General features: G+C 40.7%; 1 protein-coding gene across 3 annotated transcripts in view; it reads left to right on the top strand.

The window, feature by feature from the left end:
- Positions 1-11,644, top strand: part of AMBRA1 (autophagy and beclin 1 regulator 1) — a 145,814-nt gene extending 134,170 nt beyond the window's left edge. For all 3 annotated transcript variants that reach the window (XM_083601204.1, XM_083601206.1, XM_083601205.1), the window contains one exon: positions 9,871-11,644. In XM_083601204.1, the coding sequence (XP_083457330.1) occupies positions 9,871-10,358 (488 nt within the window). In that variant the 3' untranslated portion in view covers positions 10,359-11,644. The remainder of the gene's footprint in view (positions 1-9,870) is intronic.
- Positions 11,645-12,197: the final 553 nt, after the last annotated feature.

The raw sequence follows: 12,197 nt of genomic DNA, 5'->3' as shown, positions 1-12,197 counted from the left end.
ATGCCTCTGCAAGTCCTCACTACTACAGTTTATCTCACCCCCAATAGTAAGCTTTTGGGAAGGGAAGGGGACCAGCGGAGAGGGCTGGCTCCAAGCATTGCTGGGCTTGGTGCTTTCTCAGAAAAAGCCCGGAAAGACCGCATTTCCCCCAAAGCTTAGAACAACTGAACTGCTTACAAGGCAAGCCAGGGGGTGAGGAGAAGCTCAGCCATAACTATAAAAGCGAAGCAGTATTCTCTGCCAATCAAGTAACACAGTTAGGATTCAAAAATTCCTGAGTGAATATCCCAAGTCTGCCATGAACTCGCCATGCAGCTTTGAAAATGATTGAATTTGTCTGTAAAATGGAATAAACATTTCCTACAGTATTTCCCCAGGAGGTTTTGTGGATTAATTAGTATTTGTAAAGAGCTTTGTTGATGTAAATCATTATGAGACTGAATAGTATTGGTGGCACTCAGCAGGATGATAAAAGACATTACTCAGCTGGTTCAGTGACTACTTTGGAAGAAGACAGAAAAGGAGAAATGTGTATTACAAATGGCTTGGATTGCAGGCTTTCTTAATATGTATAATGCTTTGCCAGGGCAGGGCACTTTTTATCACAGGTGTCATGTGGAAAGACCTACAGCATAGCATTAGAAACAGGTCTTTGTCACGTTGGTAAATGTAGCCCGTTTCCCCTTCTGCAGGGTTCTGCAGAGATTGTCTTTCTGAGAGTCTCTGCTCCTTCTTTGGAAGGATGACGATAATGTGAGTAAACTTATTAAAAGTGAATCCCTCTAGTGCAGATGTTTCCTTTTCTGTCAGTTAATTGCTGTCTTGTGTACTCTGTTGCTGCTGAAGCCTACATCAATCAAAGAAATGTAAGTTTAGGCAAATGAAAATGACAAATGTCAGGCTCAAAGATCTCTTGCTGGTTAAAAATGTTTCCAGTACAAGGCAATATCCAATCCAATTCCACACTTTCAGTCCCATTGATTCCATGGGGGAGATTTAAGCACATGTTTAACTCTTTCATTGAAATAAACAGGACACAGATTTTGCTCATAATGGCTATTATTCTTATCACTTCTGGCCAAATACTGAGGCTGTCAACCTACAAATATGAGGGCACTGGCAGAACAGGGGAATTGATCGTATACCCAATCCTTGGCAAGCCGGCAAGCCTTTGACTTAATAATGAGAGCAATTGTTCTTAATTTTAAAATCAAATTCCTAAATAATTTGCAATGATGCAAAGGGAGATGGTGCAGCGTCTTGTCATCTTGATGTCAGGGTTTCTTCCATGACTTGAGATTTGTAGCCAAGATATTTCAGAGTCCAATGAGAAGTCATATGGCATATGAGCTAGTGATAATCATCCTTGAACAAGTTTGTGGTCTTTTACCTTGAATATCTTTGTCCATTTCTGGGGGTTTCCAGTGCAGGGTGAATTCATTTTTCAGAACTTACTTCTTCAGTTATTCAGGTTCATGTAGAGTGTGTTGAACACATGTAGGAAAATCATTCTGGATGTAAAAGTTTCCCCAGTTCCTTGGGAAATACCTCCTTTAACTGTAGAGGCCTCCAATGTGGTTGCCAATTGCTTTGGAATCAAATTTTCAGGACTCTAGTCCTCCTTCAAATACAGTTAAGTCATTTTAAATGAGGAATCTGGTAGTTGCTTTCTGAATTTTGTATCCAGTACCTGATCATTCTTTCAGACTGAGCAAAATGGATTGGAATTGTGGACTCGCACCAGTGTCCCTCTCTGTGGAATGAGATACCATGATGGTGACTGTATGTATAGGCAATAGGGTTTTGTTTTTGTGTTGCAGTGGACACATATATATTTTTTTAAATTTAAGTTGTGCTCATTGAGAGGCTGGCTTTGGGCTGTTTCAAAAACTTGGTGGGTCCGTTCTCTGAATGACATCCACCTAGAGCAAATGGCAGAACAGCTCAGGTGTTTGAAGGGTAGATTTTGCTTTAAGGTGATTTCCAGTGTGGGAACAACCAAAGTGAAAGGACAGCAGCTGCTTTTCCCTCTGTGTTACATCTGCTCACATCACCCAGTGTTGTCTTTCCCGAGTTGGTTTTTCAGCTGGTTTGAATTTAGTCATTTATTTGCTGTCATTTTCCCTTCTAAGATTGATTGAAGTTTAAGGGCACATAGCAAACTTCATTTTCACCTTTTTAGAGAGTTATGTCAAGGATGCCCCTAGGCACCCTTTTTGCTTTACTTATAGAACCCATTGCTAAAAAGGATTTATGGGTAGCAGGGAAAAAGAGGATTGTATATTTAGGAACTAGTGAACTTAAGATGTTCTAACCATTTTAGAATTATTAACCTTTCCCCCCCCCCCAAGTATTATGAAAGAGATGAAAAGGTTCCTTGTCATAAAATTATTCTAAATCAAAGTTGTTTACTTCTAAGGGTAAAATGCATGCAGTGAAGCACAAAAATTAAATACCTTGCAATCATCTTATCAAATACTATAAAAGATCTATAGAACTCAACTTCCTACCTTTAATTAAACTTTTAAAATCCCCTGTAATATTAAAGAAATTATACAGTATCCTTCCCGGACAGAATTTCATGTATAATAATGAATCTGCTTCTAAAAATCTCTCCCACCTGCACACATGCGATTAATAAGCAGTCTTTTTTTTTTTTAAGGGGGCACTCAAGGGTACGCAGTACTGGCATCTCTTTTTTGTTGTTAAAAAGTGTGGCACTTACTGTAACAACTTTATGGTGAGAACCGGCACCTATTTTTCTAAGAAACCACCAAAAAACCACCAAAAACTGGTATCAAATACAGTAATGTTCTTTTTTCTAATAGGGTTATAATATATACTGGCGATGTCGGTTTTCCAAATTATTGTTTCTCTGTGGGCCATATAAAAGCTATGGCAGTCTGATAGCAAGGTGATCAAAACAAGCAAGAAGACCAAAAAGTACCCAAGCAATCATTTATGTTGCCCAGTGATTTGAGTTAAGAATCCCACAGGTCTCCATGAAAGGAGTATCATAAAATGTCGCTGCTGGATATCCATTATCACCAGTGGAAGAATTCTAAACATTCAAAACTCTGCTTTTTTAAAAAAAACTAACAAGAAAAAGGATGCAGCAGGACTGCAAATGTTCTTTCACCATGGAGAAACGGAACTTAAATATATATGAGTAATATAGTTGTTTCCACTTTTTCATATTTGCAAATAAATGTCATGCAAACAGCAGTAAATTATTAGTTTTTATAACACCAAGCAAAAGGACTCCAAGGGCTAGTTTAAGTAGATAGAAAACTAATTAGTCTTGTTTTAGATGCAAGACCAGTCTTTGTCATGTTGGGGGGAAATAATTGATTATGCTGGTGGTTTCTTGTCTTGTTGTAAACAACCCTAGGGTGTTTACTGAAGGCTGTTCATTGAGAAGATCAGTAATGGTGAGCAACAATCCTAGTAAGATACCTGCCCACATTTATTGATCCTCCTGTAAATGCAAAGTTGCATGTGCAGGGTATACGGTGTGTTGGGTTGCAAATTTTGTATGAAGCAATGGTGAGTCCCAGTGAATCTAGCCAGTATTCTGCATGGACAGAATGTGTGTTCTAGAGCTCTTTACATAATCTTTTGCAACATGCATGGTATTCCACGGCAGATATTAGTGTTCCCTTGGGAGATGAGTTTGTGTAGACAGGGCTTTTTAAAGCAAGAACTTTAAAAACTACTCGATTAGAAAAATATCTCCTGAACAATGAACCATATGGAACAATGCTATTTCATTTATTTATACAATCATGATTAGAGGCAAATTTATAAAACTGTGATCTAAATACCATATGGCACCCACCTGCTTATAATTTCATTCGTTATAAAAAGATATTTGGGACTCAGAGCTCAGCTGCACTTTCATTAGCGCATGGGAGCTGCTTCCTTATGTTGAAATTCCACTGTGACTCAATACATGTTCATAACCAGGAGCCATTTGAATCACTCTTTCCCACCTTAATATATGATCTCCCTCCCTCCTGGCTCTGTAATATCCCAATAACAAGCTGCATAATTGGCTTAGAGCAACAAATTTACAGGAGTTGCATGGCACCATAAAGTAGTAGATTCAGCTGTGTTGGTCTGACGCAGTTGAAATAAATTAAAAAGTTAAAAAATTGTCCTGTAGCAATACTGTAGCTTATACCCAGAACAAACTTATTTGGTCTCTAAGGTGCTACTGGGCAATTTTTTAATTTTTTCATAAAATAGTAGTTCTCATGATGTTCAAACTGATTATGTTGAGCCTTTTTTATAGGTGGGGCATCAAAATTGCTACGTATCACCAATACATACGCATGGTACATCTAAATTACTAATAAAGCCTGAAAAGGGCATAGTGTCCAGGAATGAATATCTATGCAAAAAAGCATTGGAAAACCTCTTGAGATACTTTCTTCTATTGCTGCTGCTTGTTACTTTGGGTAATGGTTGACATTCAGCCTTTAGATCATGTGCTGCATCCATTTCTCTTACACTGAGGAAAGAGTGCTGCACCTTTTTATAATGTGCAATTCAATTCTTGTCATCTGGGGAAACACCTGTAGCATTTGCTGAAGTTGGCTCATGCCACAGTAAACGTGTGCATCTTTAAAGATGCCGTGGGACTCTCTGTTCTTGCTGCACATGATGAAAACTGCTTCCTGTCTGAAATTTGTTAGATGGAAGTGCTAATACATTCAGGGGAGGGAGAGGGGGAATGAGCTAGGCCAAGAGAGCAACAGGGCAAATGCTGATGCCTTGTGGGCCTAACAATGCTGCTGAAGATGAAGCCCTTGGTAAAAATGCTAGCTTCGGCTTCTCTGCATTTCCTAGTCTTTATTAATCAGATCACTCCTGACATGATAAATTACCAAGCAGCCAGCCCTGCTGTGCAATCAGCACCTGCTGCTTCTGGGACTAGGCAACAGCCCCAGCCCCTGGAATTTTGCCCTTGCCGCAGAATTATAACAGATGACTTGTGTGGAAGAGGAAGCCAGGAAGGAAGAGCATGTTGGCATGTTCTGCCTGAAAGGCTCAGCACATCCTAGGGCTTGCAAGTGAAGCAATAGCTGACAAGTGTGGTAGACTTACATTTCTAAAAAGGATGAGCTCCTCATTTTATATGACAAAGATATACAAAGGGAAGACGCCAGGTGCTAAGAAATATTTAGATGGTTTCTAGTACTTGGGGCTGGTTTTGTTCACATAAAGCAGAAGGTCTATAGGTGTAGTTAATATCTACCTCACTCAAGTCATTCCAACACTATCCAATGAAAGATGCTAGATTTAGCTAAAGCTTGAATACCCTTGAGATAAGGATAGGACTTGCTAATAATAAGAGAGAATGCCTGAAGGTCTTCCTTGCTTGAAGATGGTCACCCTTTCCTGATGTATTCTCAGCAGATGGGTAAGTGCAGTGAAGTTTTTTGCTATGAATAGCTTCAGAGAGGAGAAACCACATGGACCCTCCCCCTTTTCCTTGTTGTCCACTAGCTATAGTAATACTGCATTAGTTACTGGACTGGAGTCTTCTTGAAATGAAAAAGCTATTCACCTTCTCTGTGCCATGCATAATTTTATAAACTTCTGTCATCATGTCACTCCTTACTCGTCTTTTCTCATTTGTGTAATATAAGTTGCTTAAATACAGCTTACATTTATAGCTGTGATTCGCATAAACTGGGATTTTGGTCACCAAAAGCTATAGAAGGGTAGCTTCCCAAAATGTAGATGTTAAGGATGGAGAAAGAACAAAAAGTCTTGAAGCACCTTAAGGTCTTAAGAAAATTATTTAGGCATTCCAATGTCTTGTAGCCATTTTAGTACTTTGCAGCAACACAGTCTTGTAGCATCTTAATGACTAACATGTATTACTGTATACCATAATATTTTTTTAGTCTTGAAGGTGCTACAAGACTTTGTTGTTTTTCATGTAGCAGATGGTCACGACTACTCTGAATTTTGGAATGTTTAAACTAAGCACATGCTGATTGGGGTAATCTTTTCTTCTGAGGGTATTGGGGAATGCTTTGAGAAACTTGGGATGCCAAACTCATGGTAGAACATGGCCATAAACTTCTCCAAGTTATCACCAAGGCTGCTCTGGGTGTATATATTTTGTTCTACAGCTTAGGATAGAAGATATATTTGTATAAAAGAAGAGAAGATCACCTCTAGGAGTGTCCCTCCTTTTCCTGCAATCTCCCAGTTGGTTTTTTTGGCCATTTTTTTCATAGAGCTACCACCCATGATAGCTATTCTATACCTCAGCTGTAGGAGGCCTGCCTCAAGTCCTACTTGTGGGCTACCCATATACATCTCATTCACCACTGTGAGAACAGGATGCTGGACTAAGTGGGCTTTTGGCCTGATCCTGTCAGCAGGTTCTTACATTTTTATATGCCACAATGTCAACATCTCTTTCCTAGCTACCTCAGATATCAACTGAAGTGTTATCTTTGTCTCAGTATGTATGTAACTTGCCTTTAACCTCATTCAGCATTTTGTTGCTCATTCATCCAGTTTCAAGAGGTTTTGTTTTTTTTAACACTCCTCACAGTCCTCTTGGGTTTTTGCTATCCTGAATAATGTGTCATCCATAAACTGGACTAACATACTGCTCACCTCTGACTCCAGATCACTTTATGAATAAGCTAAATAGCATTGATTCCAATTGAGATTCTTTGTCATTATCTACTTTTAGCACCTAATGTCAGTATTGCTTATTAACAGTTTTCATCCCAGGGGAAAGCTGTAGTGTAAACAGTATGTAAAAAGCATTTTCCTTAGAGAAAAACATTCTCATGTAGCTTACTTGAACTCCTTTCTGTTTGCTTAATGCTATGGGAACTTAGAGGAGCATTTGATGGTACAATGCATGCTTTCCTAGTACACATTTGACAGAAAATCTGCTTCCATACTCTGCACACCTGTGCTTCTAGTATCTTTGTACTGTGGCAAATAATTCCAAGCTATATTGGGTACATAACTGTGTGTTAAGTGTTAGTTTATTTTGCTTTTCATTCAACATTAGTTTTTAAGCTGTTGTTTTTTCCAATGTTCTGTTCAGTTTGCCTGTTGCTTAGGAAGCATTTGGCCACTTCTTCCTCTCTTGTAATTGGTCCTGATGGCTCTTTGAAGGCTGGAAGAAAGATTTATATCTTTAATAAGGATCAGGTAGCCTGTGGCTGCTGCATCCCTCTATGGAGCAATTCAGAACATTCCATTGAATAAGGATATTTCTTTTCAGCAGCCTATAAGTGAGAGGCAGCTAATTGCTGATCTTTCCACCAGGCTGTTCCAGTGAGCCATTTTTTTTCCTAGCTACAATTATTCCTTGGGGCACCATTCTTTCCACAATTCATGATTCTTTGAGGGCTTGAAGAATAGGCAGTGCTTTTTTCCACAGTCTGAGAGGAAAGGGGGCAGTGACTTGTTCAGTAAGCAGACACAATTGAAAAATGTGCATACCTCTTATTTCCACTTTTGGTTGAGCAATCCAACAGTGGACCACTTTTTTTGCATCACATTTGGATGCAGGTTATGAGGGTGTAGGCCTTGGGACTATAAAGCACATTGTTCTGCTAATCCAATTTTAAAACGTTGATTTCAAAAAGGATGCCTTTACTTGAAACCTGTGTTGAGTTGTGCACTCCACAGCTTAGTTGACTGCCAAATGATTTTTGTGGTTGAAAGGTAACTTCAAAATGTTCAGCCAATTTTCAAGTATTTATTGGGACAAGTCTCATGCTATGTGGGAACCTATAAATAAGAGCTCATTTACAAGTGTGTGTGCGCGCACACACACACACACACACACACACTCTAAATGAATTTGAAATTAGATTTTTATACATATATAAGTGTGAAAAATTATTTTCTATTGCTGGATATTATCTAGGTGGGAGATTTGCTAGGATTGGAAGTGGTTGGTATCTTGTTTCTGTAAGATGTTTTCATGAACCACTTAATGTTGCAACATGTACTATTTTAAGCAAAAATTCAAATGAAATGTTAATAGGAAAGAAATTGGTTATTTACCACTGGCAGTAGCATGCAGTGGTCCACTAGGCAGTGAAATAGTACTTTAGTGTATGCTAGTTGCATTAACACTTGAACTCCCTTGGTCCCAGTCTTCTACCTTTTATGTGCAATATTCCATCACTGTTGGGAGAATAGGCTTGATGTGGTGCTGGGCTGAGGTCGCTGCTGGCCTTTCAAACAGTGGAACTGAAGAGGTCGTGGTGCGGCACACAACACTTAAGAAATGTTGGTTGTTACCAATAGTCTCACAGTCTTATCCAGTAGGTGCCCATTTTGTGAAAACTTAGCCATGTTCCAGAACTTAAACACAGGAGCAGAAGCCCCACATGATGAAACTGTTGCAGGATGACCCCATTGCATACTGTGGGTGTGGGGATGGATGTTTGAATGTTTCACCACGTGAAGTACTAGGGGCTCTTACATAATTAGCTAGTTAAAGAGAAGGCTTTTCATTAGCCTTCTCTTGACATGGCACGTTAGCTTTTGTGGTCAAACAATCAGTTCACACACTTGTAGAAGGTAATGGTGCAGCCCAGCAATAAATGTGTGACTGCTGCTTGTCTGTTTTAACTCCTACATATAAATTACAAAAGAATAGTGCTGTGGCTGCTGCAAAGAGGGGTTTGAATTTTTCTGAAGTACAAAAAATAGGGTATGTTGTTGGGTTGAAATAAATGACAGACGCGTAGCAAGTGTCATATGGGAGGCATCTCTCGAGCAAGTCTTGGGGAGTCCCTTTTATTGAATATTACAGCATTGCCACATATGTGCTTATTGCTGATTGGTTAACACAAGTACAAAGCAAAGGTTGCATATAAGCATTAATCATGAATAGATTAAAGGGTGGGAAAGGGAACACAGAACTAGACAGGCATGAAAACCTCCTTATTAAACTATAACTAGTGATTGATATAGCAAGACTTAAACAATTACTAGTGATTGATATAGCAAGACTTAAAAGGACATAACAATTACGTTCCGATAGATGTGGTCAACTATGCATTAAGAACAGGTCAGGGTACAATGTTTTCATGAACTCAATGTGAACTGAACATTCTAGGGTGATGAGGGAATGTCTCAATATTAGAACGGTTTGTGCAGAATCATGTGCAGAAGCAAAACTTCCCATCATGCCAGAGTCATGTGCAGAAGAGCAAAAGCTTCCCATCATGCCAGAGTCATGTGCAGAAGAGCAAAAGCTTCCCATCATGCCAGAGTCATGTGCAGAAGAGCAAAAGCTTCCCATCATGCCAGAGTCATGTGCAGAAGCAAAGCTTCCCTTCAGTATGTACTGCTCACAAAGTGATAGACACGTAAAAGAACACATTCCTGAAGGAAGATATGTGAAATGAGTGCAACAAGCGAGTACTCAACATGCAGTGATTATATGAATGCTATTTGGAACTACCAGGCTAATTGTAGGCAATTTAAACATTAGAGAATTTTTTAGGACATAGTAGCATCCTATACATGCTGCTTGCTTTCCCAACTGGTGTGCATCATCCTGTTCTCTCCTTGCCTATTTCATGGCCTTTTTTGTGCCACAGATTTCTGCCTTTCAGGCATTGGCTGAAAGCTATTTTTATATGCTCAGGCTTTTGACAGCATTTAAGTTTGGTGAGAATTTATCCGTACATTTCCTGCTATAATATTATTTTCTGTTTTACCTTGTTGTATTATTGTAGTTTGTTATAGTGTTGTATTATTGTAGTGTTTTAAATAATGTTGTCAGCTGCCTTTTTGATGAAAAGATAGGGATACCAATCTCCTAAACAAAAATTAAGCTGCCTCCCTCTTCCTCTCTTCCAGGTGGTCCAGAATATGGGGCTTCTGGGGAGGATGCTCTGATCCGAATCCAAAGGCTGATGGCTGAGGGTGGCATGACTGCTGTGGTCCAGCGAGAGCAAAGCACCACCATGGCATCCATGGGTGGTTTTGGCAACAATATCATTGTGAGTCACCGGATCCACCGCAGTTCTCAAACTGGCACTGAATCCATTGGAACAGATGGTAGCTCAGCTCAGCCATCCACTTCCCAGGAGCTGTTATCTGAGCTTGAAGGACGAACCCTTTCTGAGTCCATGCAGGTGACAGAGCGTGGCTTGAGCCCACGGACATCCTCTGACGAGGTGGAGGGAGAAGAAGCTAGTGGGCAGAGCCTGTCAGAGCAGGCTCAGTCCTTGATGGACACTGAGGGACCAGTTGAGTACAGTGACCTAAGTAATAATAACCATCTTCCTGACAATACCAACTTCTACAGTAATGGTGGCACCAGTGGAGAATCTCGGAACAGGTAGAGGTGAATTGTATGTTGGTGCTACTCTTGTACTGCTAAGCAGAGACTTGTACCTCACAGCTGACCAGGAACTGAAGGAGTAGGAGATTTTGGCTCTGACCAGATGCTGGTAACTCAGTGGGCATTGGTATATAGGGGTGGGAGATGAGAGGGAGACCATCAGTTGTATAGGAGGATCCTTAAAGAGGTTTTATTCTGTGTCTTAGCTTCCCGCATCCGTTTTGCTGCACATTTTCTACAGTAGCTGTAATAAACCTTGATATTCAGCTGAGCCTTATGTAAATTTCTCAGCTCACTGGCTACAGGAATCCATTAAGCTTTGCCCTAACCCTGCAGTGCTTTTAATGTTACTCTTTGTTTTGGGTTTTTTATTTAAAAAAAAAAAAGCTTTCCCTTCTTTTGACTTACCAGCTAATCAGATAAAAAAGGACTGTAGTCTCTTCCTTTTGGAGACCTGAAACCTTTATTGAGTGTGTATGTTTAAGTGCTACTGTGGAGGGGATTTGCACCCCAGCTCTGCTACCAGAGTGGATTTATCTTCCAGGCCAGAGTTCTACTCCCTGCCACCCTGCTAGCAAGTGCTAGGCGACTCTTCAGGAGTTGAAGATTTGGATGGCTTGAGATAATGCAGACTGGATGAGGCAAGGTAGTCTTCTCCAGGGCTCTGTTCTACTCTTCTTTCCAGCCCAGAACTGGAGGTGGGGAGAGCTGTGCTTGGGCTTCACCATCCCTTCATGCTCAGGAACCTCTCGGGAGTGTGGGCCTTTTGTTTTAAGAGTATCTACTTTGTATGCAAGCAGGACCCTCTTAGGGGCTGCTGTGGGTGGGGCAACATTATAGTTGTAAAGCATGTGGGTAGGGTGGGAACCGCACCCCAGTAAAGATGGCACTTAGACAGAAGTTGCCCAGGACTTCGCACCCCTTGCTGTGCCAATAATAGTAATTCAACCTGGCGAGGCTTGGCGGGATCATGGTGCCATGGCCAGGTTGCACTTCCCTGTGTGGGGCGGGGTGGGGCGGGTGGGAAGAGAGGGTTAGCTCCGCGTCAGAGCGTGAGGTATGTGTCTGTGATGTAAGGTGTTGCATGTGAAAAACCTTGACCTTGTACATGTAGTTTCTAGTGGAGAAATCAAGGCGCAGATATTTTTTTGTTTCTAGTCTAAAATGTGATTTTCCTTTTCGTTTGTAACTCTCCATCCCAGTGAGCTTGTAGCAGGAAGGTAGGGGGAGAGTGTGCTAATGAGGGAAACACCAAAGATCAACGTCATTAAAATATGACAAACCCTTCTCTGGACTCCTGTCTTCTCTTGTGGGTAAGGGCTTGGGTTGAACGTATTTGGAATCATGGGCTCATGCTTGTGCCATCCTGTTCACTTGACCATACTTTGGGGGAAGAGGGGAGCTTTCTCCTGAAAGTCCCAGGAAAAATGTGTGGGAGAGGTTCTTCTCTGCTTGGCTCTGGAAACAAGCAGTATTGGCCTGCTTTGCTATGAAACTGGATTCTTTTAAGCTTTGGGGGTTTTTTATTAAAAAAACAGATCTTGGAGGAGAAGAAAGGAAACAGCCAGTTACCCTGCTGGTGCAGCAAAGTGAATTTACCCTGATACTTTTGAGAAATGCTTACACAGCACCTGCAAGAGACTGCCCTCAGCCTAGCTCCTGTGTCTTCTCAGCACCATGAGTGCATGACAATAAATAAAGCCTATTGTTAAGTAGCTCTTATGCTCACAGTCAGAGGAGTCTGTTAGAGAACATTAAGCAAACGTTTCCTTAAATCACAGCATGGAAATGAACTTTAAATCAAATCAGCTGGCTGCCAGGCCTCATCAGAGTGTTAATG

This window comes from Podarcis filfolensis (assembly GCF_964270895.1).
Source record: "Podarcis filfolensis genome assembly, chromosome: 1".
In the NCBI taxonomy this organism is placed as follows: domain Eukaryota; kingdom Metazoa; phylum Chordata; class Lepidosauria; order Squamata; family Lacertidae; genus Podarcis; species Podarcis filfolensis.
This window is presented reverse-complemented; position numbering and strand designations above follow the sequence as displayed.